Source organism: Delphinapterus leucas, chromosome 20, assembly GCF_059928025.1.
Source record: "Delphinapterus leucas isolate spDelLeu-1000000601 "Yukka" chromosome 20, BTC_Dleu_Yukka2, whole genome shotgun sequence".
NCBI classification, from domain to species: Eukaryota; Metazoa; Chordata; class Mammalia; order Artiodactyla; family Monodontidae; genus Delphinapterus; species Delphinapterus leucas.
Window position 1 is genome coordinate 58,913,371 of NC_143148.1, and position 26,991 is coordinate 58,940,361.

Here is a 26,991-nt window from a genome sequence, read left to right on the forward strand (position 1 = left end):
AGAAAATTTAAATCATATCGAGCACCTTTTCTGACCACAATGCTATGAGATTAGAAATAAATTACAGGGAAAAAAATGTAAAAAACACAAACACATGGAGGCTAAACAATACATTACTAAATAACCAAGAGATCACTGAAGAAATCAAAGAGGAAATCAAAAAATACCTCGAGACAAATGACAATGAAAGCACGATGAGCCAAAACCTATGGGATACAGCAAAAGCAGTTCTAAGAGGGAAGTTTATAGCAATACAATCTTACCTCAAGAAACAAGAAAAATCTCAAATAAACAATCTAACCTCACACCTAAAGGAACTAGAGAAAGAAGAACAAACAAAACCCAAAGTTAGTAGAAGGAAAGAAATCATAAAGATCAGAGCAGAAATAAATGAAATAGAAACAAAGAAAGCAATAGCAAAGGTCAATAAAACTAAAAGCTGGTTCTTTAAGAAGATAAACAAAATTGATAAACCTTCAGTCAGAGTCATTAAGAAAAAGAGGGAGAGGACTCAAATCAATAAAATTAGAAATGAAAAAGGAGAAGTTACAACGGACACCACAGAAATACAAAGCATCATAAGAGACTACTACAGGCAACTCTATGCCAATAAAATGGACAACCTGGGACAAATGGGCAAATTCTTAGAAAGGTATGACCTTCCAAGACTGAACCAGGAAGAAATAGAAAATATGAAGAGACAAATCACAAGTAATGAAATTGAAACTGTGATTAAAAATCTTCCAACAAACAAAAGTCCAGGACCAGATGGCTTCACAGGTGAATTCTATCAAATATTTAGAGAAGAGCTAACACCCATCCTTCTCAAACTCTTCCAAACAATTGCAGAGGAAGGAACGCTCCCACACTCATTCTACAAGGCCACCTGATGCCAAAACCAGACAAAGATACTACAAAAAACAAAATTACAGACCAACATCACTGATGAGTACAGATGCAAAAATCCTCAACAAGATACTAGCAAACAGGATCCAACAGCACATTAAAAAGATCATACACCATGATCAAGTGGGATTTATCCCAGAGATGCAAGGATTCTTCAATATATGCAAATCAATCAATGTGATACACCACATTAACAAATTGAAAAATAAAAACCATATGATCGGGCTTCCCGGGTGGCGCAGTAGTTAAGACTCCGCCTGCCAATGCAAAGGACATAGGCTCGAGCCCTGGTCCAGGAAGATCCCACATGCCGCGGAGCAACTAGGCCCGTGCACCACAACTACTGAGCCTGTGCTCTAGAGCCCGCAAGCCACAACTACTGAGCCCGCGCGCCGTAGAGACCGTGCTCCGCAACAAGAGGAGCCACCGCCATGAGAAGCCCACGCACCGCAATGAAGGGTAGCCCCCGCTCACCGCAACTAGAGAAAGCCCGCACACAGCACCAAAGACCCAAAGCAGCCCAAAGTAAATAAACAAAATAAATAAATTAAAAAACAAACAAACAAAAAACCCGTATGATCATCTCAACAGATGCAGCAAAATCTTTTGACAGAATTCAACACCCATTTATGATAAAAACTCTCCAGTAAGTGGGGATAGAGGGAACTTACCTCAACAGAAAAAAAAAAAAAAAATACTGCTAATATTCAACAAGCTCTTACTAATTTGTAAGACAAAATAAACTCCCTAAGAAAAAAAGAGACCAAAAAACCCAAAACAAAACACAAACATGGAATTCACAAGAGGTGAAATTAAAATGGCCAAGAAGCATCATAACCATTTAGGGGGTGAGGGCTTCATCTGCATCATCCCATTTAACCCTCAAAGTCACCCTATGGGAGCAGCACTTGCCAATAACACTTGGGAAGGTGAAGCAGCATCTCCAGGATCTCAGAGCAGATAAACAGATTACAAATAAATCAGTCTTGACCGCTGAGCCTTATGGCAGAAAGATGACTGACTGATCCCCTGCTGGGAAGGATATCTGGAAAGCGGCCTTCTCATGCAGTCTTCCTGGGGGTGCAAATGCCAACAGCTGGGCAATAAGTATCTAAGGTGTTATCAGCGTGCACACCCCACTGCCCACAACCCCACTTTGGGAAGTACACTCCAAGAAGATAATCTCAGAAGTTCTAAAAGGTACATGTAAGTCCCATGTAAGTCCCATGAACTCCTATAAAAGGCACAAAGGCACTCTTGACAACACCGTTTACAAAAAGAAAAAAACTGCAAACTTAAAAGTCTATCAGTAAGGGACTAGTCTGTGGCATACATAGACAGTGGAACACTATGAAGCTTTTTTTATGCTAAATTTTTCCAAAATTTTAAGAATGGCTTATCTTTGATTGCAGGGGTCCCGGAAGATATTTTACTTTCTTCCCTTTGTTGTCCTTCGCTGTTTGATTTTTTTTTCTTACCTATTGTTTTTACCAAAACATGAGAGCTTACTGAACATCAGAGATCCATCAACGTTCAAATTAACAGAGAGACTTGAACTATGGATTAGGTAAAGCTTTCTTCCTGGGATTTGTTACAAAACTACTCACTATCCTCACTTCGGCCACCACCATCCCTGAGGGGGGGCATCAGCCCCCTGCAGCACTGCCCGGCTCCACCCACCGCTCCACAGACCAGGTCCTCGCCCTCAGGAGACACTCCAAACCCTCGGGCTCCCCTAACTATTCAAGTTCACCCTTAACGTTCCCGTCAGCTCCGCCCCCAAGGACTGGGGACCAAGGACAGACGTCAGCTTGCTCCCCGGCCTAAACTCAGCCCCAGCTCGCGTCACTGCCCTCGGCGTCCTGGCCCCCGCAGCTGGGGGACCCCTCACCCCTCTCTGATCACTCCATGCAGGCAGAACCCGGTCCGCCGCCCACCCGGAACTCCACCGCGCCCGGAACCCGCGGTCCCGAGTCTGTGGTAGGGCCCCCCGGGGTCACAGCACGCCCCGGCTGCCGGGACCCTCCTGGAGCACCGTTCCGAGGCAGGTGCCCTTCCAGAGCCCGTGGTGACCCCGCCCAGAGCTTCCCCCGGCCAAGCCCCCTCAACCAGGCCCCGCCCCGACGCACTTACCCTCCCGGCAGCGCCGCCTCCAGATGGTGTCGGTGTGCAGGATGCGCCGGAACTTGGTGCAGACCTGGGCCAGGCTGGGCAGGTCGGTGCCGGGCAGCGAAGCGAAGATCTCCACAAGCAGCTCGGGCGGCAGCTCCAGCAGCGAGCAGCGCGGGGGCGACGTGGGGCCCGCGCTCCGGCTGCCCCCCGCCCCGGCCAGCGCCGCCGCGCCCGCCTCGATGCGCTCTTCCTCGGGGTCCGTGTCCGGCTCGCTGTCGGCCGCTGCCGCCTCGGCCGGGCCCCGGCGCTGCTGGCGGCGCCGGCATCCCCGCGACGGGCCCACGCCGCAGAGGCGAGCGCACACCGCCATGCCGGCGACTGACGGCCGCCGCGCCGTCGCCGCCACCGGTGCGCACGCGCCGCCAGAGAGCCGAGCCCCGCCCCACCCCGTAAGGGAGCCTATCCCCGCCCCGGTGAGAGTCTAGCCCCGCCCCCTGGAGAGCCGAGCCCCGCCCTCCGGAGGATCCGAGCCCCTGCCCCAGGAAAGCAAGACACGCCCCTGGGATTCGAGCCACACCCCTCCCGACTGTCAAGCCACGCCCCGAATGCATAGGCGACCTCGCGGTCTAGGGCTTGGCCCCGCCCACCAGGGGGAACCTGCAAAGACCTGGGCCGAACCCGAATGCCTCCCGCCTACCCCCGCCCTCCCGTGTCATTGAGACCGTCTCCCCGCGGCCCCACGACCCCACGACCCCCGGGGGGACCGGCGCCTGGGCAGCAAATGGCGCGCTGTCGGGTGTGAGGGCTGAACTTACCACCTCCCGAGTATGTGGCTGACGCACTCTTCCCGAGATCAGCCCCGAACACCCTACGGGGCACCTCCCCCCAACCCAGAATGCCCCAGGAAGGCCCGAAGGGCCCCCGCAAAACTCCCCAGGAAGGCCCAGAGTTGCCCCCCAAGAACCCCCCCTGAGCACCCTTCCATGAAGAATCCTCCAGGAAAGCCCTGAGGACACTGCTCCGAGGACCTCCCAGGAAGACCTGGAGGAGCCCACCAGAACTCCCCAGAGGACACCAAGAACCTCGCGCTAGGTGTGTAGTCAGTCTGATCTTGCTGTGCCCTAGTTACCTTATTTATTGGGTTCTGGAGGCTGACTGGGGCCTAGGGCGGGGGTGGAGAATGTGCAGACCTTCTCCTTGACAGTGGCTTCACCTTAAGGAGCACTGATAACAAGAAACTGTCCAGAGAGGAGGGCCAAGGGTATGGATGTGATTAGAAGATTACAGGATTATAGGAGCCTCTGCCTGGGTGGGCCCAAATCCTTTCTGGTCAAGACTGACTTCAACGCCCTGAAGTGCTGGAGAGCCCTTCAGGAGCCCAAAAGGAAGACTAACCAGAGCCCACAAGGAAGTTAAGAATCCACAGCCCACCCCAGTGTTTCTGGTCAGTGTTTCTATTTCTACTCAAATAGAAAATAGTGACCGCGCCAGTTCCCTGGGCCCAGCCTCCACAAGGTCCTGGCTATTCGCTACCTCCCTAAGGAGGTCTCCAAGCAGAAGAGAGGGCTGCCTACCCCAGTCCACAGAATCCCATAAACAAGGAAGTTCATCTTCTGACAGAAGTAACCATTCTGTACTTCAGACCTTGACCATCTCAACTCCAGGCAATTGAAAAACAACATGTAGGGACTTCCCTGGTGGCGCAGTGGTTAAGAATCCGCCTGCCAATGCAGGGGACACGGGTTCGATCCCTGGTCCGGGAAGACCCCACGTGCCACGGAGCAGCTAAGCCCGTGCCCCACAACTACTGAACCTGCGCTCTAGAGCCCGCGAGCCACAACTACTGAGCCCACGTGCCACAACTACTGAATCCCGCACGCCTAGAGCCCGTGCTCCACAACAAGAGAAGCCACCCAATGAGAAGCCCACACACTGCAACGAAGAGTAGCCCCAGCTCGCCGCAACTAGAGAAAAGTCCGCGCGCAGCAATGAAGACCCAACACAGCCAAAAATAAAAATAAATTTTCCAAAAAAAAAAGACTCCACACTCAAAAAAAAAAAAAGAAAAACATGTAACTGCCCTCCCTGTATCTCAACGGTTTTTCAAACTGTCCTCCACCCTGTTATCAGAACCCTCTTCCTGCAAATAGCAACACATAAACAAAAGCATACTCATCACTTCACTCACCTATTTAGAAATATTTAACGGCCCCATTGACTTCTTATGACATCACACAAAGTACCTCACAATCCTGTCTTAACCTCCCAGTCTGGCATCATCTCTTGTGTCTCTACTGAAACTCACCGTGTCTGCCCCTTGTTCAAGCTGTCTCCTCTGCCAGGAGAACCCTCTCCCCAGTCTATGCCAGTAAACAGCCACCCCTTCTCAGCATGTCCCTTTATTACAGCACCATCATTTGTTTTGTTACAAACATTTGCTTCCTTTAGTAGCAGCCTTACTAGATGTATCTCCTGTCACATGATAGACCTGCTAACACACATCATGTAATCAGCAAATGTGTATTGACTAAATGTTCAATGAAAAAGGAACAAATGATAAACTGGCTAGAAGGCTAAAAAGTGAGGAACGTGAACCGGATTTAGAGAAGACTAGTGGATATATCACCTGAACCATCCAAGCTAGCAAGTCTCCCAGCAAACAGAAATGCATTAACTAATGTAATAAATATTTATAGAATGCCTGACTAACCTACATGGTATGTTCTCTGTGGACCCATAGATTGTAAAGCATGAACTTTGCTGTTGTATATTTCAATCAGTTTGTTTTCTTAAATCTATCTACTCCCTACTAAGTCCTATTAATAAAATACAGTATTCACCAATTAATAAAATACAGTATTCTCCTATTAATAAAATACAGTATTCTCAGGTCCTATTAATAAAATACAGTATTAATAAAATACAGTTTAGAGTACATTAAAATGTACAAAAATTTCCATCTTTAGAAGAATGGTTAACGTATGTTCATAATTTGAATAATGCATAATTCAGTGAAAAGATACCTCTAAATCTATATATTCTTGACAGCAGGAACCACAGAGCGCTGTGTACAATAACCCACAAAGGTGTGAAAGGATGGAATTTGTGCTGACCATCAGAACAGAAAGAAAAGGATGGCCGTGAGAGCTTGGGTAATCCATATCGGTGGAGAGGGACCAGAGGCAAAGAGTTAGGCTGTAGCAGAGAACTATTACACATTGAACCCTGAAAGCTTTGTGTCCCTGAAGCTTTTACAATCCCTTATATAGAACTGTATCCCTTACAAAGAACGCTAAGGAGGATACATTCATAAATGAGAAAAACCTAGATAGAAGAGGCCCTTTTTATGGAAAATTTTTAAAATTCTATACAATTTTAAGGCTTACTTTTTATTTCCAGTTATTACAAAAGTTTGGCTCTATTCCCCATGTTGTACAATACATCCTTGAGCCTGTCTGACACCCAAAAATTTGCGCCTCCCTCTCTCCCACTCCTATATTGCCCCCCCCAGCGGTAACCACTAGTTTGTTCTCTGTATCTGTGAGTCTGCTTCTCTTTTGTTATGTTCACTAGTTTGTTGTATTTTTAATTTAATTATTTTTTTTCAAGAAAGCAAAGTGAGGATTTACTAAGCGAAAGTACCATCTCAGTGGGAGAGTGGGCAGACTCAGGTGAGTAGCTGCCTAGTTTGTTGTATTTTTTACTTATACCACGTATAAGTGATATCATACAGTATTTGTCTTTGTCTGGCTTATTTCACTTAGCATAATGCCCTCCAATCCATCCATGTTGCTGCAAATGGAAAAATTTTGCTCTTTTTTATGGCTGAGTAGTATTCCATTGTGTGTGTGTGTGTGTGTGTGTGTGTGTGTGTGTGTGTGTATACATATATATATATCACATCTTTATCCATTCATCTCTTGATGGGCATTTAGGTTGCTTCCATATCTTGGCAATTGTAAATAATGCTGCTATGAACATTGGGGTGCATATATCTTTTCGAATTAGTGGGGTTTTTTCAGACATATATTCAGGAGTGGAACTGCTGAGTCATATGGTAGGTTTATTTTTAATTTTTTGAGAAACCTCCATACTGTCCTCCACAGCGGCTGCACCAAGAGATCATTTGTTTTAACAGTATGTCGGGAATATAAGAATGAAGTCTTTGTTAGTGAGAACTGATAACAACTAAGGAAATTAGTAGAGTACAGGACGAGGCATTTCTCAATTGGTTGCCTCAAAAGTAGTCGTTCTTTCAGGTTGCCCCTGAAAGTAGTAGTTCTTGAACTTAAGAAAACCCTGTTAACTTTCCCCATGCTGGTTCTCAGAATCCAGATGTGAAAAAATGGCATCTTGCCCACTGCTCAGAAGAAACAGTCAAGGTGAATGGAAAGAAGGGAAAATATTCAAAGGCTAAACAAGAGGTTTGAGGTGCGAAATAAGAGTCTCAATGATTACATCCTTTAGTCCCAGCATGGGCAAAAAGCTGGAAAAATAGCAATCCTTCAGAATTTGTTTGGAATTAAACAAGCAAAAAACTACAACAGAGAAAAAAACCCTGTGGAATGCCTGCCAGCTCCATTAGTTGTTACACACTCACTTAAGAGACAATGTTAGGTTTTAGGAGTGATTTGAGATCACTTTCCTGCATGCACCAGTGTGCTGGTTTCTGAAGTTGTACACCAGAGCCAGAGCGTCCTGGGAGAGGAAGCACTTCCACATGGTGCCTTTCTCGCTTCGGACAATCCCTCCTGGACCTGGTGAAGACCCTCCTAAGGACTGCAAGCTGTGGAGCATCAACTGCAAAACCCTCCTGGCTGAGTCCTTTCTGAGAACAGCGGGAACACTGCTCTTGAGCAATACTTGTTTGTTTACTTTAGCTAAAGAGCAGAGATGACACAAGACTGATTGGACCACTGGCCAATAGTGGCCCAGACAGCAAGGAGGGTGGAATATCTTTCCCAATCAGAAAGAAGGGAGGCAGGACAGGCCGGGCAGGCCTGAAGAGCTGAACTAACTCTCAGTGTGACTTGCCCTCCATACTGAGTGTGGCAAAATAACCCTAACGTGTTCTGCGCCGCCAGTTAATGTTTCACTCTTTGTGTTTGTTTTTTTTTCATGCCTCGTTTAACAGATTCTTAGAAATAGCGAGACAGCATGATTTACAGCATGTTACTTCACTAATGCTGGGACATCATATTCAATTTCTAGCTGTTACCTTATAGAAAGAAATAGGGCAAGAGTTACTTAAAACTGACACTGCTTGGCTTTCTAGAATGATTATTTAATAGCTTAAGAGTACCATGAGATTTCTGGAGAAAACACTGAATAAATTCACATGACAGATGCGGTCTTTTCTACTGTATGTGGATTATTTCAAAGAAGAGTAATATTTGTTAATCGTTTAAAAATAAACCGTACTATTCTTATATTAACTAGCTTAAAATAGATCATGATATTAATTTACCACTCTGGATATCATTTACTACGTCGGACATATATTAAACTGCAATCTGGGGGGAGATTTCCCTGGTGGTCCAGTGGTTAAGACTCTGCAGTTCCACTGCAGGGGGCACGGGTTCCATCCCTGGTCGGGGAACTAAGATCCCTCATGCCACATGGCACAGCCAGAACTAAACAAAAACAAAACTGCAATCTGGGGGCACATGAAATTTTTCACATACACTCAAGCACACTTGTTTTCAAATTTTACATGAAGTTATGGTACTTCTTGGTTGATATTATTTGCTATTTGCATATGACTAAATTAGTAAACTAAATATAATTTATATTTTATTTCAATATGTTGTTCTTACATGCTCATGAGACACCTTTACACACCAACTGCTCTGGATGATTTTTCTGAGACACCTATAGGGAAGTGTGGTTTTAGATTCAAGTAGAAAGTGGAGATAATAGCATAGCAATCACTGTAAATGTGCACTTCAGTACTTGAAAATCACAAAGAGTAATCCTGTCCCATCTCTATCACAGCCCTTGAGGTAATCCCTGGGGCAGTGAACCCAAGGCCTGAGGTTATTTGGTAAAGCTTTATGGATGCCTAAGGGACTGGGAAAATACGAAACTCTCCTTCCCCTCCCCCCAGCTCCAGATGCCTGATATCGATTTTTTTTTTCCACTCCTCTTGCATTTGGAACAGTTGTCCAGCAAGGGAACAAAAAGTCCATTTCTTACAAACTACCAATTAAGCCAAAAAAGCACTCACCAGTCAATACTCAATATCATAAAAACCCAGAAAAGAAAGCAATACACAGTCCACGCTCTCATTTAAGACTACGAAGCTGATCATCCTGTGTCTGGCAGAGGGTAGGTACACTTACTGGATTTCCCCGCGCCCCCCTAATCGTCACAGAATAAATCAAAAACAACCAAGACAGTACACTTGGACCTTAAAACCTTCCTTTGGAACATTGGAAAGCAGACAGAATGTTTAAGTCATCTTTATTAACTGTACACTATTAGAGATTTTTCAAGGTAAAGAACTGTGACAGAAAGAGGAGGAAAAAAAAAAAACCTGGGAAAGTGACATATGCACAAATGCACTTTTCTTTTGTAAATAGCGGCACAGTAGAGCTACAACTAACATCACTGTTCTGACAGCTAATTATAGAAGATACTTGGCTACTCTGTAGAGAAAGGAATTCCAGGTGCATTGGAACCCCTTTGAGAAATATATTTTAGTAGGTTTTGTACGTTTGTATAATAACTGTATATTAGCACAATCCAATTACTTTATGAAACAGACATTTTAAGAAAGGCTTTTACAAACTCAAAAAGGGGAAAATACTTTCAAAGTATGAAATACTAAACAGCAAAAACAGCCAAAGAATCACGTGCTGTTCATTCAGATACCTGTTTATCAGATGTTTGAGTTGGGCAATAACTGATTTGATAACTAAACGTTGCGTAGTATCTATATTCTACCAGGCTCCTTTCATTTGCTCCTCAGAAAGCACTTGGAGTTCTAAAATAGTATTGCCCTCTTACACACGAGTCGGAGACTGAGAAAAATGGTTACGTATTCAAGGTAGCTCAGCTAGTTAGTGTTTTAAAGGCTGAGCGGTGTGAACACGGGTAAGACTCCGTATCTGAGACCAGCAGAGATGAATGAAAGGCAGTGAACCCTGCCTGCCCAGGTGTGGGCAGGGCCGCGCCCTGTCAGCGAAGGTGATGCCCAGGGCTCATTCGACCACCTGAGTTACCTGAGGTCGGATGCTGAGCTCAGGGCACGGACTTTCTCCAGGGCCGGACTTTACCGACCATAACCTGAAATAACACAGTTGCGGTTATTTTCCTAGTTGGGACAATGCGTGCCGGAAGTTACCAGTGGACAGTTTCCTTAAAAAAGAAGAGAAAACTGAGACGTACTTGACGTGGAAGCCAACGAAAACAAAGACACAAAAAGCCGCCGGCGGAAAAGCACCAGCAGCCCCAAAGGAGGCAGGGGCACAACACCCCTTTATTTTCAGGTGCAAACATCACCAGGCATCAGAACCGGCACCGGGAACAGGAGCGAGGCCGAGCCGAGGAAGCTCGGCCGCAGGGGCAGCACCGTGCGTGTCTCCGCGGCGCGTTTCCGCGGGTCACAGGCCGATCCAGCGCTCGCGCTCCCCACGCGGGCCGCCGACCGCCCCCACTCCCGCCAGTCCCGACCCCTCCCCGGGCGCGGCGCTCGTCCTGCTTCCGCCACGCCCGCCATGGCGACGGCGGCGGCCCGCTCCTGGCCCCGCCTCCCGGGACGCCGCGCAGGTCACCTGACGCGGCTGCGGGCTGAGAAGACACAAGAGCCGTCGCTGTCGCCACAGCCGGAACCGTCTTAGCCACCGCCTGGAGCCGCCGGGACTCTCCACCTCGCCGACCCCGTCCAGCGTGCCGCGCCATGCCGTCGGAGAAAACCTTCAAACAGCGCCGAACCTTCGGTGGGTGGCGCGGGTCCGGCCGCTGACGGAGGGCCGGGGGCCTGAGGGGCCGAGGCGGTGGGGCCGGCCCTGGCGGAGGAGCTCCAGAGAGGGCGGACGGGCCGAGGTGCCGAGGGCTGAGGGGCTGAGCCAGGCTGAGGCGGGGGCTGCGGGAGGGCCGGGCCCGGGCGGCCGAAGGGCCGAGGCGGGGGCCTGACTGGCCGAGGGCTGCCGGGCCCAGGGGACTGCGGGCCCGAGGGGCCGGAGTGCGGGGGCCGAGGGGCCGAGGGCGCACTGGCGCGGAGCTGCTGAATCACCTTTTGGCCCCGGGAGGCCGGGCGGGTTGTGGGCTCGGGGCCCGTCAGCCGTCCAGCCCTGGGGTGTTAGGTCCCCACGACGAGACGACCGCGAGCCGCGCAGGGGGTGCCCTCCTTGTAGGGGAGGCTGGCCCGGGCGTCGGGCTGGGACAGGTTCTCGGAAGTGGTGGCAGCGGGGGTGCAAGGCAGTCGTCTTTTGGTGCGTCGTCCGGGTCACACCTGGTCCCTTTACGCGTCAGGCCCTCCGTGGAGACGAGTGACTCCGAGGCCGCGCCTCCTCACGCCTGCCCCTTCCCCTGCAGCCCCGCGTGGCCGGGACGTCTTGGTCCTATTTGTGGCACAAGAGCTAGGGTGGGTGGCTCTTCTAACCGGCGTGCGACAGCATTCTTTGACAGCAGCGGCGAATCCGTTCTCTCCCAGTTCAGGCTAGAATCCCCAGTTAGCTTGCTGGCATTTGGTTGAAACTGGAGGTGACACCATCACAATATTTACTCCTCCACAAAACCCATGGGAAGGAAGTGATTGGTGCTCCCTTTAAGCAAGACGGTTCTGCAGTAACGACGTGGCCTCCTTGCATATCGCTGTGTAGGGCTTGTTTATCCCAGCCCTGGAAGGCCAGGTGGAGTAGGGCGGCACCAGCGTTCCTTCCTGCTCTAATCTTTAGGAGCTTGAGCAGTAAGTATCGCTTTCGTCTACTTTTGTCTAGTTTCCTGGAGTCTAGAAAGAGCCGAGCATTCACTTGAGCTAGGATATGGTTTTGTAGATCTCGTTGTTGATAATTGTTTCTTGTGCCTTGGAAGCTCCAGTAGATGAAATTCACCGTTGACCTGTGGAGCATATCCTTTCAGCCTCTTGAAGCGGTTGGTTAGCAAAACTTAGACGTGTCTTTTTTTTGTTTTTTTAAAGAAATTTTCTCTTTAGTGACTTTCATGAACTCAAGTTGATACTCATGAATATTGCTTACTTTTTATGCAGCCATGAGAACAGCATTTAGAGCAGATTTGCCGTTGTATCTGGCTTCTGTCCTTACAGACTCTGGCATTGAAAGCTAACTGGGGACATTTGTATGGGAAAGATGCCCATTTTCTCATGACCAATACTATAGTTACTTTCTTTTTGCTTAGAGTATTTTTAGGTTATCTAGAAAAATCACTCAAGAAGAGCAGGTGGTAAGAGTAGGAAAGGTGAGGAATAACTAGAATAAAAGTGAGAATAAATGAGAATAAAATAGCGAATTAGAAGGAATTCCCCTGGTGCCTGTGGCCTTGAGGGTAGACCAGCAGGTATGCCTCATTTTTTTCTCCATTAGTGTATTTGTGGAGTTTCCTCTTTGTTCACCTTTACTCCCACTCCTCCTTTTTTTCTCCCTGGTCTCCTGACTCTGATTCTTTTTTTTCTACTTTTATTGAGAAATGACATTCATCACTGTATAAATTTAAGGTATTCAGCATGATGGCTTGGTTTACATATATTGTGAAATGATTACCGTAATAGGTTCAGCTAACATGCATCTTCTCATAGATAAAATAAAAAAGGAAAATTTTCTCCTTGTGAAGAGAACTCCTAGGATTACCCCCGTCCCCCCCTTTTTTAAAAAGGGCTCTTTAATAGTCATTTTGCAGGGCTTCCCTGGTGGCGCAGTGGTTAAGAATCCGCCTGCCAATGCAGGGGACACAGGTTCGAGCCCTGGTCCAGGAAGATCCCACATGTCGCGGAGCAGCTAAGCCCGTGCACCACAACTACTGAGGCTGCGCTCTAGAGCCTGTGACCCACAACTACTGAGGCCCGCGTGCCTAGACCCTGTGTCCACAACAAGAAGCCACCACAGTGAGAAGCCCGCACACCTCAACAAAGAGTAGCCCCTGCTCGCCGCAACTAGAGAAAGCCCACGCACGGCAATGAAGACCCAACACAGCCAAATAAATAAATAAATAAAAATAATTTTTAAAAAAATAGTCATTTTGCAGAAAAATATCACATCATTTAATGGCTACTACCTTTCCTTGCTACTGATTATGGTAATCAGCACTGACAATTTTCAGAGATTTGTAACACAGTAAATGAGGGAAATAAGTTGTTTGGAGATACCTTTATTTTTCTTTTTTTTTTTTTTTTTTTTTTGTGGTATGTGGGCCTCTCACTGTTGTGGCCTCTCTCGTTGCGGAGCACAGGCTCCGGACGCGCAGGCTCAGTGGCCGTGGCTCACGGGCCCAGCCGCTCCGCGGCATGTGGGATCTTCCTGGACTGCGGCACGAACCCACGTCCCCTGCATTGGCAGGCGGACTCTCAACCACTGCGCCACCAGGGAAGCCCTGGAGATACCTTTTTTTATAGACACTAAGACCAGCCCCAGTTAGCTTGAACAGTACTGTTCCCAAGTGAGTGAGTTTAGGTTAATTAAAAATTGAGTATATCTCTGCTGTGATATATTCTACCAGGGTTAAAAGGGTTGAGATGAATCTTAGGGCTCGCCCAAAACAACCACTTACTTTTGTGGCCAAAGAAACTGGGTGGGGCCCTGAGAGGTGGAAATCATGGTCCACCTAGTGGCAGAGTCTGGACTTGTACCCTTCTGATAGGAATTCTTCTGTCCTCCAGTAGGTAGCCATCATTTCCAGTACATGAAGTGGGCCAACACTCTGAGTCAAGAGGCAATAGTGTTTCCTTACAAATGGTTTGAAAATTTTTATCAACTTCAGAAGTTGTATTTGAGCAAACATTTTTGGATTCAGTCTTCTCAAATGTCATAATCTCACTCCATTTTCTTCTAGGGTTGCCCTAGTTTGTTTAATAACAGATCTGTCTCCTAGACATCATTCTGCTGAGATTCAATGTTAAACCTAGATCTTAAGCTTCACCATCAATAACAAAAGGTCTGCATGTCTCGGAAGTTCATGTGATGGTCTAGAATAAATAGCTCCAGCTATGTAACAGGGAGACTGGAGAAGGAGATTTATGCCAACACCTAGGTAACACTCCCTGCTCTTACGCTGTGTCACTCACTGATGGGTGGGATTTTATGTTTTTTATTTATAGGCATATTGGGGAAAATATTTATGGTTCCACTTCAGTGAACTAAATCCTGGAAAATATATGTAAGCCTTACTTTAAATGCCCTAGGGAATCCATCTCAAAGCATCTTTGCAAATAAGACACCTTAGACTCCTAGTTTCTATTTTTGTAAGGCTTATAAGCGTTCTTAGAGACAGGAAGAGGAATCTGGGGAAGTATATCATCCATGTACAAGCCTGAGCCCTGGGGGATACAGACATGACTAGAGCTGGATCCCTGACTGCCAGGGGCAGTCTGTTGAGAAAGGCAAACGATAAACAGGTCATCACAGCATTAAGAAAATAATTGAGTAAAAGAAGTGCTCTCTGTGTGCCTTTGATCAGTGGCGTTGGTAATGCTTTTGTTAAATATACTGTTGGCTTCTAAAAACAGCCTTCTATTCAGAGTTAGGCGTCAGCATATACCATATTTATTTAACCACTCTGGGCTCACCACTGGATTTTCATTACAACTGGCCAGGATGCTAAAGTCATTCCTGCAGGACTTTGGTACTACTCTTTTCACCTTAGGGAAGTCACTTGTCTTCCTCTGTTGTCCCACCTTTAATGAAAATAATCATTTTTGCCTTCCTTTTTGGATCATATTTTGGGGATAAATCAAGATAAAGAAAACTTTTGACGCTGTAGTTGGACTTTGAAGCCCCACATTTAGAGCCCATATTGTTTTTTCCTGCTCCACTCACCAAAATAAACCTGTTTTCCTTGCATAAAAAATTCTCTCCCCCTTATGCCTGAATGATTCCTTGAACCTTTTAAATTTTTTTGGATGAGCTTTTAAATGTGAAACATTTCGGGGTGTATTAAACTTACTATTCATTGGCTACAGTGAATTAATTAAATTCTGATTTCCCCTTGCTTGTGAAATCTACTCTGACAAGATGGAGGTTTTTGTTGTGAAGATGGCTGATAGCTAAGTGTAGATGGTGGAGCGTCTTTTCTGGGGTAGGACAGACATAGGGACAGGTCTTAGGGCTGAGAGAAATGCTGAAGTATCCATGACACCCCTAGAAATAGAGCGGGGTTCTAAGGATGATAGAAAGGAAAACTCTTCCTTTGTGTCCCCTCTACTCTGCAGTACTCCATAAACAGTGCGGCTCACTTCTGACACCAGACAAGCAATTCAGCTAGTTGTCATCCAGTTTAACTCAATTCTAGCACTACCTGGTGATAGCCTCAGATCCAGCAGGTTAAGGGCTCCGTCCCACCTGACAGCCCCCCCCCGCCCCCCACCAAAGGCTAATTGCAAGTACAGGTCCTTGCTCTGACTAGCTGTAAATCAGTTTCCCAAGACCACTTTGTGTTTGATTAAATTACTAGAGTGGCTCCCAGAGCTCAGGAAAAGCCTTTAATTACTAGATTATCAGATTATTGCAAAGGATATTAAAGCATAGCAGGTGAACAGCTGAATGAAGAGAGACATGGGGTAAGGTCCGGAAGATTGCTGAGCACAGGAGCTTCTGTCTCCATGGACTTCGGTGATTGCACTCTCCTGCCACCTGGAAGCTCTCCAGACCCTTTGTAAATAAGTTCGTTTGTATTATTTTTTAGATTTTACATGTGATACCATAGATGATATTTGTCTTTCTCTGTCTGACTGAGATAATCTCGAGGTCCATCCATGTTGTTGCAAGTGGCATTATTTCCTTTTTTTTTTTTGTGGTATGCGGGCCTCTTGCTGCTGTGGCCTCTGCTGCTGCTGCGGAGCGCAGGCTCAGCGGCCATGGCTCACGGGCCCAGCCGCTCCGCGCCATGTGGGATCCTCCCGGACCGGGGCACGAACCCGCGTCCCCTGCATCGGCAGGCGGACTCCCAACCACTGCGCCACCAGGGAAGTCCCCCATTTTTTATTTAATAACAGCTAGCATTTATTAAGCATTTACTATGTGCCAGATATTTGCAAGGGGTGTACCAACATTCTCACTGAATCTTTTTTCTTTTCTATTATGGTTTATTACAGAATATTGAATATAGTTCCCTGTGCTATAAAATAGGACCTTGTTGTTTATCCATTCTGTATATAGTAGTTTGCATCTGTTAGTCCCAAACTCCCAATCCAGCACTCCCCACCCTGGTCCGCCTTGGCAACCAGAAGTCTGTTCTCTACGTCTGTTAGTCTATTTCTGTTTCGTAGATAAATTCATTAGTGTCATATTTTAGACTCCATGTACAACTGATATCATATGGTGTTTGTCTTTCTCTTTCTGACTTATTTCGCTTTCTATGATAATCTCTAGGTCCATCCACGTAGCTGCAAATGGCATTATTTCATTCTTTTTGGCTGAGTAGTATTCCATTGTATGTATGTAACACATCTTCTTTATCCATTCCTCCGTTGATGGACATTTAGGTTGCTTCCATGCCTTGGTTATTGTGAATAGTGCTGCTGCGAACATAGGGGTACACGTATCTTTTCGAGTTAGAGTTTTCTTCGGATATATGCCCAGGAGTGGAATTGCTGGATCATATGGTAGCTCTATTTTTAGCTTTTTGAGGAACCTCCGTACTGTTCTTCTCCATAGCAGCTGCACCAGCTAACATTCCCACCAACAGTGTAGGAGGGTTCCCTTTTCTCCACACCCTCTCCAGCATTTGTTATTTGTAGACTTTTTTTTTTTTTTTTTTTTGCGGTACACGGGCCTCTCACTGTTGTGGCCTCTCCAGTTGCGGAGCACAGGCTCTGGATGCGCAGGCTCAGCGGCCATGGCTCACGGGCCCAGCCGCTCCGCGGCATGTGGGATCTTCCCGGACCGGGGCACGAACCCGTGTCCCCTGCATCGGCAGGCGGACTCTCAACCACTGTGCCACCAGGGAAGCCCTATTTGTAGACTTTTTGATGATGGCCATTCTGATGGGTGTGAGATGATACCTCATTGTAGTTTTGATTTGCATTTCCCTAATAATTAGTGATGTTGAGCATGTTTTTATGTGCCTATTGGATGTCTTCGTGGATGTCTTCTTTGGAGAAATGTCTATTTAGGTCTTCTGCCCATTTTTTGATTGGGTTCTTCGTTTTGTTGAGTTGTATGACCTGTTTGTATATTTTGGAAATTAAGCCCTTGTCGGTCGCATCATTTGCAAATATTTTCTCCCATGCTGTAGGTTGTCTGTTCGGTTCTTTTTTAATGTTTCCTTTGCTGTGCAAAAGCTTGTAAGTTTGATTAGGTCCCATTGTTTATTTTTGCTTTTATTTTTATTGCCTCGGGAGACTGACCTATGAAAACATTGCAGTGATCTATGTCAAAGCATGTTTTACCTCTGCTCTCTTCTAGCTAGGAGTTTTATGGTTGTCCTCTCTTCCATTTAGGTCTTTAAGCCATTTTGAGTTTATTTTTGTGCATAGTGCGAAGGTGTGTTCTAACTTCATTGATTTACATGCAGCTGTCCCACTTTCCCAGAACCACTTGCTGAAGAGACTGTCATTTTTCCATTGTATATTCTTGCCTCCTTTGTTGAAGATTAATTGACCGTAGGTGTGTGGGTTTATTTCTGGGCTCTCTGCTCTGTTCCGTTGATCCATATGTCTGTTTTTGTGCCAGTACCACACTTTTGGTTTCTGTAGCTTTGTAGTATTGTCTGAAGTCTAGGAGGGTTATGCCTCCTGCTTTGCTCATTTTCCTCAGGATTGCTTTGGCAATTCTGGGTCTCTTATGGTTCCGTATAAATTTTAGGATTATTTGTTCTAGTTCTGTGAAAGATATCATGGGTAATTTGATAGGGATCACATTAAATCTGTAGATCGCTTTGTGTAGTATGGCCACTTTAACAATATTTTTCCAGGGACTTCCTTGGCAGTCCAGTGGTTAAGACTCTGCCCTTCCAATACAGGGACTGCACATTCAGTCCCTGGTCGGGGAACTAAGATCCCACATGCTGTGCAGCCAAAAAAAAAAAAAAAAAAAAACCAATATTCTTCCAATCAAAGGGCATGGGATATCTTTCTGTTTCTTTGAATCATCTTTAATTTCTTTTGTTAATGTTTTATAGTTCTCAGTGTATAACTCTTTCACCTCCTTGGTCAGCTTTATTCCTAAGGTGTGGTTTTGTTTGTTTTTTTTTTTCTGGCTGCGTTGGGTCTTTGTTGCCGCGCACAGGCTTTCTCTAGTTGTGGCGAGCGGGGGCTACTCTTCGTTGCAGCATGTGGGCTTATTGCGGTGGCTTCTCTTGTTGCAGAGCACGGGTTCTAGGTACATGGGCTCGGTAGTTGCGGTGCACGGGCTTAGTTGCACTGCGGCATGTGGGATCTTCCCAGACCAGGGCTCGAACCCGTGTCTCCTGCATTGGCAGGCAGATTCTTAACCTCTGAGTCACCAGGAAAGTCCCTGGTGTGATTTTAAAAGGTAGCTTTTTTACATTCCCTTTCTGATATCTCATTGTTAAGGTAAAGAAATGCAACCAATTTCTGTATGTTAATCTTGTATACCAACCTTTGCCAGGCATGAAGTGTTGGTGTTTGGTTTCTGTCAGTTCCAGGGAAGATGTCTTTACTGCTTTGCTCTGCCACAGCTAAGGATAGGTGGATTCGGATATGGAAGTCACCAGGTAAAAATGCAGGAAGGAAGCTGCATTTTTGGCCCTTAATAATGCCTGTGTTTCTTCCTTTCCTTTGCAGAACAAAGAGTAGAAGATGTCCGACTTATCCGAGAGCAGCATCCTACCAAAATTCCGGTAGGTAGTCTCTGTTTCAGTTGTTATTAATGTACGCGGAAGAGAGCACGGCCTGAATACAACTTTAGTACAGTGCCGCTATGTGCGACTAACTGACGGGTTTCTTTTTTTAATTTATATTTATTTATTTTTTATTTGTTTGTTTGATTATTTATTTATTTTTGGCTGCGTTGGGTCTTCATTGCTGCACGCAGGCTTTCTCTAGTTGCGGTGATGGGGGGCTGCTCTTCGTTGAGGTGTGCAGGCTTCTCATGCGGTGGCTTCTCTTGTTGTGGAGCACAGGTTCTAGGCACACAGGCTCAGTAGCTGTGGTGCACGGGCTTAGTTGCTCCGTGGCACGTGGGATCTTCCTGGACCGGGGATCAAACCCGTGTCCCCTGCATTGGCAGGCAGATTCTTAACCACTGCACCACCAGGGAAGTCCCTACCTGATGGGTTTCTATAGGAATCCTCAGCTATGCATCTGGTGTGTCAGTTTCATGACCTAGAATGGAGATACCTTAATCTACAGTTTAATCTAATCACATTCTGTTTCCTCCTAAGTCTGAGTTTACTGTGTTAACGTTACACGCTTCACAAATCAAGGGTATTTTGCTTGCGGGGGAAGGGATAGAGGGGCTAGATCTGTTGGTATTTTATCAGTGAAAGTTGGTATCCACCCTCTTTTGAAGCAAGCAGAGACTACTGCTGCGGGAAAATCAGTAGCCCTCAAGATTTAAATGTGACTGCGCATTCCAGGCTGCCTGACTTTGATGCCCCAGAGCAAGAAGGCTCTCCTTATATTTTATTTCTTTGCAGGAGATTGAGGAAAGATGCTGCTCCTGTCATGTGTAGGGACCTCAGATGCTTATTGCTGTGCCCAGCCAACAGTGTCCTGTGTGCCCTGGATCCTTTGGTGGTGGACCTTAAATAGGTTTCTGCTGAGGCACTAGGTCTAGAGAGAAATGGTCGAGGAGCTTTTGGCTTCAGACAGTGGCTGAGTTCAGGCCTTAGGTTCAAGGTTACTAAGTGATCTTGGGCTCATTACTAAAATTCTGAGAGGAGCAGCCATATCCTCATCTATACAATGGGAAGAGAATCCACCCGTGTGGTTGGAAAATTTTGCATAATTCTGGGGACATGATTGTTACCTCTTACAGACCACTTCCAAAGAAACTCCACTGCTAAATTCTGCAGAAGCTTTCATGGTTGGCTTTCTGATTGATCATCTCATACCAAAGTGGGGGAAAAGAAGATGGGAAGATCTGTGGGGCTGGGGTTGTGAGGTGCACAGAAGGGAGAATAGGATGGGTCTGCTCAGCAGTGTCATGACTGTAGGATTCTGTAGTTAGAAGATACGTTTCTTGGACTGGTTGGAAATTTCAGTCTGTCTTCACACTCAGGGCCAACATACGGCCTGGGGATGAGGCTTCTGGGTAATTTCCTTTTCAAGGTTTTTCTTCACTTTTGAGTACCTGCTGCGTCTCTTTGCTAGCAGGTACTCGTCAGTCACTGGAGACAAATAGCCAGCCCAACAGTCTGCCAGTATTTGTTCCACAGCCTCCTTCTGAAATGCGAATGTCTGCGTATATCTACAGTCATCTTTTTTCTGCTAGTAGTTTTAGGTTTTTTACAGAAGTCACATTCATACTTGTAGATACCATGTTCTGAACACACCTCAGAGATAAAGCTATTGATCTTACCAAGGAGGGTGACGACAGCTTGACCTGGCCTTACGCAGAACCTCATGTAGGCCCCGTGCAGTGCAGCAATATACATACAAGCATTTTTCCCTCTTCTGAAGATTTTCCATTCCTATCTTACAACTTCTCATTGTCATGACCGGGTAAAGAATTGCTCTATGTGGAGAAGGATGTCTCTGGTGCAGTAAACAGGTAGTATTGAGGCTCAAGGGCAGTCACCAGTTTGCTGTCAGAGCCTACGTAAAGTGGCTTAGAACTAGAAAACATTTTTTCCTTTATGGAAAGGAGGAAGCATGGCAAGGAGCTAATGGATTTACTTCAAGTCATAATGTGGAACTATTTTTGTTCCCTGCAGAGTTCATCAAGGATATTTTATCAAAATGGCAGGATCTTCGAGACTTCTGCAAAAAAAAAAAAAAAAAGTATCTCCAGACCAGCTAATCATGGTCTCTGCTTCTCAAATATTTACTTAGGATTTGAGTCTATTACCAGAGTTAAGATCTTACTTACGCTTTTAATAAAAGTTTTATTAAAAGACTCTCGTCATGTCCTAGGAAATGGTGATAGTAGAACTGGCATAGATTCAGATCTTTACACTTAGAGCTGGTACCCAGCGTCTCTGCTGTTATAAGGCTTGGGGTCTTTTTCTGACTAGGTAGTATATTTTCATGGTTCCAAATACCAGAATTTATAGCAAAGTTTCTTTCCCCACCTCAGGGCTACCTTGCCCCTCCCTGACGGCAGCCATGTTGTCTTGTGCACCATATTTCATAAGGAACAGAAGTGCTGTTTTAAACCCCATTTTGGCATGTGCCAGCTACAACATAGGAAGTATTTTATCGGTTTTTCTTTGTCAACGGCTATTTTGAAATCACTTTTCTGGCTTCTTTTCTAGGTAATAATAGAACGATACAAAGGTGAGAAGCAGCTTCCAGTCCTGGATAAAACAAAGTTCCTGGTGCCTGATCATGTCAACATGAGTGAGCTCATCAAGATAATTAGGTATTTAATCATCTTTTTACTTTATTTCTTTGGGTAACTTCTCATTCTTTATCAGGCTTACAGATAAATCTTCAGTCTAGCTCTGGTAAAAAATCTATGCAACTTAATAAAACTGTAAGACATTTCACTTCTGAGTTTTTCTATTTCTTACCTGCTGGATCTCAAGTCCCTTCCGATCCTTTCATCATAACATCTATGTAGATGTCTCTTAATCAGAAAAGTTTTATATAGGAAAATAAGTTAAGGGAATGTAGACGTGGTCCGATGGTAATAAATTGCATCAGCTTAGATCTTAGTTTGTAAATTATATTTTGAACTATTTTTATCACATTAGACACTGGTGGCTACTCAGATAGCATACTAGTTTTAAAACTGGCCTCAGGACTTCCCTGGTGGCGCAGTGGTTAAGAATCCGCCTGCCAATGCAGGGTACAGGGGTTCAAGCCCTGGTCCGGGAAGATCCCACATGCCGTGGAGCAACTAAGCCCGTTCACCACAACTACTGAGCCCGCGCTCTGGAGCCCACGAGCCACAACTACTGAAGCCCGCATGCCTAGAGCCCGTGCTCTGCAACAAGAGAAGCCACCACAGTGAGAAGCCCTGCGCACCACAACAAAGACCCAACGCAGCCAAAAACAAATAAATAGTTAATTAGCAAAATAAATAAATAAAGCTGGCCTCAGGAAAGTAGTAAGAATGATCTAGCAAGGATTATCATTAATACTTACCATGCATATAGTCGTAGAAAACATCCTGTGTCTTATGAGAAGAAACATTCAAGTCATCGTAAGGCATATATTTCATTTTGCCAAAAGCAGCATTTACAAAATCTTTATACTTTTATTTTTTTTTTTTTTTTTTTTTTTTTTTGCGGTATGCGGGCCTCTCACTGTCGTGGCCTCTCCCGTTGCGGAGCACAGGCTCCGGACGCGCAGGCTCAGCGGCCATGGCTCACGGGCCCAGCCGCTCCGCGGCACGTGGGATCTTCCCGGACCGGGGCACGAACCCGTGTCCCCTGCATCGGCAGGCGGGCTCTCAACCACTGCGCCACCAGGGAAGCCCAAAATCTTTATACTTTTATATTGATCCAGGGTGGGTGATATTTTTTACACATTCTCCCTAGGTATTGATGTATCAGTATTTCTTAACGTTTTCTTTCAACAGAAGGCGCTTACAGCTCAACGCTAATCAAGCCTTCTTCCTGTTAGTGAATGGACATAGCATGGTGAGTGTGTCCACGCCAATTTGTGAAGTGTATGAAAGCGAGAAGGATGAAGATGGATTCCTGTATATGGTATACGCCTCTCAGGAGACTTTTGGAATGAAATTGTCTGTGTAAGACTAAAAGAAAATGTGTCTGTTCTAGAATTTAAACCAAGGAATGAAAAAGGGATGTTACCAACTGAGATTGATCAGTTCACCTAATCACAGATCATCAAAACAGTAGTAGTGTTCCTGCCTAGGAGTTTTTAGCAAGTTGTTTTTTTGTACTTCAGGCAGAAAAGCTGAGCTCCAAATGAGCACATTCAGCTTTGGGAAACTTCATTATTTAACCTAAGCTGTCTTGTTTTCACATTTAGAAGTTTAAAAATAAAATACTTTGCATTCTAAGTTGCCAATAAAATAGACCTTCAAGTTATTTTAATGTTTTTCCCCCAAAAGGAACTTGCAATTTGAGCATTCAGAGAGACATTCAGTCTTCTCTCTGGAGAAGAGAACCTGCCAGCTTTTTGTAGAAGGGTTTCTACTCAACTAGAGAAATCTCCTTAAGAGGATCTTTAAGCCTAAATTGTCAGGCACAGCCAACCCCCACCCCCAGCCCATTTGCCATAATAGCTGGCAGAAAGCAGGGTGCACGCGGGTGTATAGGAAATAAGAAAGCTGAGCTGCTGTCCAGGGTTCCTGATTGCTAATAAGTGTATTATTTCACATCAGTGCTCTTGTCACAAAGTTTTCATTTGGTTTGTCCTCTAGGCAGTAACGCAGAAAAATACCACTGCTCAACAGGAACCTTGAATAATTTATAATTTTGGTCAAGTTTCTCAAAAGACCTAGAGAAAGAGAATGACGTTTTTTTTTGTTTTGAATATTCTCTTAAGAGCTCAAAATAGTGCCTGTTTTGGTAAATAAACAAGCAGTTACATGGGTTTCATTCTTTGGGACAAAGGTAGAAAGCTACAGGATACTGAAACAAAAAGCATTAAAATTCAGATACACCTCCTCGACCTTTTGGCTTAAAGCTGTAGATGATCCGTGTTTTATGTTACGTATGTGACTAAAATATGTTATTAAAAAGCATCTTTAAGGGTATTTCAGTTATCACAGTTAGGTCAAGCAGTCCTCAGAATTCCCCCACTCCATGTGCATGTCAGTTTTGAAAATAGCAAAAGGAAACATGTTCTTCACAGATATTAATGTCAAACGTTAAGCATTTTCAAAGTCCTACTAGAATAAATAACCAGTGCTTCCTACTACCTGCATGGGGTTCACTATGTACTGTTTTTGTGAGAGCTGTCACAGAAGGCTCACAGGCCCCCTTGAGACTGTACACGTGGCAGGTCGCCATTTATTTACCCTTGTGCATTTAGACGTGTGTGTGGAAAACGTGTATCAGTGAGTGGCAGTTATTTATCGTAACTGAGGAAGAAAAAGCAATATTACCGCATATGGGCCCTCAACCCCGATCAACTACTCTTCCCGATGCATGCATCTGTCCACGTGGCTAACTTTTAATATGTATATTTTTACATTATGTAAATTCTTAATTAGCCTGTCTTGTTTAGATTGTATACATCATTATATCTGACATTCTTGTAACTACTATGTGACCGATAAGATTCCTTTAAGAAACTATGCTTTTTAAAGACAAAAGTACCATGCTGAGAGGGGTGACTTACTTATATCCCACATTAGTGGGTGGTTACCCTATTTATAGGATCTTTAAAACAAGTACATATTTTTAACGAACTAAGGTGAATAAAGGCACAACTAAAAACTGTCATCAAAGTTCAGTTTAATGGATTAGTATTTGAGACTTGGAGTCTATACCATCCACAGCCAAGTGGGTCATATCCTTTCTAATGAGGAGTGCTGAGGCTGGTTTCACTGTGCCAGGGTGGAGGGACACCCACCTCTGAAGGTCTCTGCCTTGTCATAAGCGCCTCGCTCAGGTTGGTCAAGGTCCTGACTTCAAAAAACTCAGTTCTCTTAAAGGTACAGACGTGCCACAACGTATGGGGAGAAGGGATGGGGGAGCGACCTAGGTGTTTTGTGGAAACAGGCACTTGAAAACCTGATCTAAATGAACAGACGTGTAACACGAAAAGTACTGAGAGTGTGTGGGGCGTTGTGCGGCACATGGTCCCTGAGGTGGCCGTGTGGGGAGCCGCGTACAGTACAAACGGCAGATGCGCACGTGCCCTCCACCCTCAGAGGCCCTGGAAGTGACCAAACAGAGGGGCTGCTATAGCAGGTGCCAGGAGTGGCCAGCTGTGTCACCTGATGCTGCTTACCTGACAGGGGCCCTGACTAGTCCGAGAACCGTGTGCACGTTTTCCTCCGGGTAACCACAGGTCTGACGACAAGACCAAGAGAAAATGGGGACTCCTGCTGGGGAAAAAGCCCCAGAATTCTCCCTCTGGGGCCTGGCACTGCTCAGGACAGCACCGCAGTCCTGGGCGAGCACGGCACCAGCCCAAGTCCAGAGAGGACGTGGCCTTAGGTGGCAGGGCACATTCATCATGAGTTTGGAAACGTCCAGAGGACACTTGATCAATAATGCTAATAAATAACCTTGATTGTTCACGGGCACCTGAGAGCTGGAACATCTTTAATCCAACCCCAAATCAATTCACATTTCTATTCACAGCAAGGACGTTTTTCAAACACCTAGGAAACTAGATGATAGAAAATGGATTTAAGACCAGGTGTCCCTTTTGCAATGCTGGGAAGAAGGCGGAAAGGACAGACTCCCTAGTTTGGAGGATCGTGATGCGAAAGGCTGTGTGCTTCATACTCTATGAGACAAAGACCTAATAAAAAAAAGAGACTGCTCTTTCTTTTTTTTAATTTTTATTTTCAGTACATTAAATTGACTCATAAAAACATTCTAAAAATGTACAATTTTTCCTTTTTAACAAAGTATAATAAAACATAAAAACCCCAAAAACAGAATACTTGACATTTACAATTCAAAATCAAATTAGCAGAATATTAAATATTTACAAAACTATATCTTTTAAAAATATTTATAAAGTTACATGCAATTTTGTAGAATTGACATAAAAGAATGGCTCAAAAATGGGAGAATTTTCCTTCATTCCTAAAAAGAAAATATGTCCAATAGAAGCTGGGAAGATTCTTGAGTGTACACGAGGTCTTCAGTTACAGTACCAAAGCCTGTCTCTGTGCATCTAAGAACTTTACGCATGTGAGGGGCTTCTTAACACCGGGGTGACCTGGCAGGCGCACCCCTCCCTCCAATAACAGTGTAGTAACATTGACCTTTGGCCTCAACCAGCACAGTACGTAGTTTGCGAGTGTTGATTAAAGATAACTCACTTTGATTCAGAACCTCGGGGCTTTTCAGTAATGGAGCCTCTTCAGAACCCATGGCTTTGAATGTCCCCTGCCTCATTCACTGGGAGTCATCTGCACTTTGGAAAGGACGGCCAACCCGCTCAGGTTCCACAGGCCCATCCACTGGGACGGGTGGTCGAGCTGAGCAGGGTCAGGGTTTCCCTTACAACCTTTTAAGACTTCAACACGTAACGCCATCAGTTATCAGCGTGTAAAACTAGCAAGGCATCAAATAAGCCACCACGGAAGCAGGAGGAGTGACAACGACGGGGAGCGAGGAGGGCGTGGCCCACTTCCTGCTCAGCAAGTGCTCACTAGCAACACTGCAGTGAGTGGACAGATGCAAGCCTCGGTCAGCATTACAGCTGCATAATGTCAGGCAAAGTTACTACCCGCTATGCATCTCCATACGTAGTGTGCCGTGTAAACTAGCTAGGTGGACTTCTTGCGATAAAGGACCTAGAATTCTAAATAGTGAATTAAAATACTGAACCTACTAACTGCTGTGTTAACAAGCTGACTCGTGTAATTTTTTGGAGATGATAAATGATGCTGGTTTTTTAAAATACCCAATCACATGTCTGCTTTCAAGAAAATAGCTTTTTCTTTATTATTCTAAGTGCTAGCTCCCATTTTCTCAGTGCTCTTTAGCAATTAGAAGTTTTTAACATTTATACACTTTCCAATGTTCAATATAATCATAAAATAAAAATTAGAAAATAAGGTAGAAAATTGAGTG

At 45.3% G+C, this 26,991-nt stretch overlaps 2 protein-coding genes across 7 annotated transcripts in view; one reads left to right on the top strand and one right to left on the bottom strand.

The window, feature by feature from the left end:
• The window catches only part of FBXO31 (F-box protein 31), a 43,646-nt gene extending 40,218 nt beyond the window's left edge, over positions 1 to 3,428 (bottom strand). For 2 of the 6 annotated variants that reach the window (XM_022582971.3, XM_022582969.3), the window contains exon 1: positions 3,040 to 3,424. In XM_022582971.3, coding sequence (XP_022438679.1) covers positions 3,040 to 3,388 — 349 coding nt within the window. In that variant the 5' untranslated portion in view covers positions 3,389 to 3,424. Of the gene's footprint in view, positions 1 to 3,039 lie in introns of all 6 variants that reach the window. The other 4 variants (XM_022582972.3, XM_022582970.3, XM_089903388.1 and 1 more) reach the window with 4 other exon arrangements.
• A 7,378-nt stretch (positions 3,429 to 10,806) lies between these two features.
• On the top strand, positions 10,807 to 23,346 carry MAP1LC3B (microtubule associated protein 1 light chain 3 beta). The gene is made up of 4 exons (XM_022582968.3): positions 10,807 to 10,958; positions 18,935 to 18,990; positions 21,568 to 21,674; positions 22,839 to 23,346. The coding sequence occupies exons 1-4, from the start codon at positions 10,919 to 10,921 to the stop codon at positions 23,011 to 23,013; spliced, it is 378 nt and encodes a 125-aa protein (XP_022438676.1). The 5' UTR covers positions 10,807 to 10,918; the 3' UTR covers positions 23,014 to 23,346.
• The last annotated feature ends 3,645 nt before the right edge of the window (positions 23,347 to 26,991 follow it).

Bases quoted from the DNA above. Each gene is read 5' to 3' on its own strand.
- MAP1LC3B (XM_022582968.3), top strand. From the start codon at position 10,919: ATGCCGTCGGAGAAAACCTTCAAACAGCGCCGAACCTTCG. The intron at 10,959-18,934 runs GTGGGTGGCGCG...TTTCCTTTGCAG, and splicing joins CAAACAGCGCCGAACCTTCG to AACAAAGAGTAGAAGATGTC. The intron at 18,991-21,567 runs GTAGGTAGTCTC...CTTCTTTTCTAG, and splicing joins AGCATCCTACCAAAATTCCG to GTAATAATAGAACGATACAA.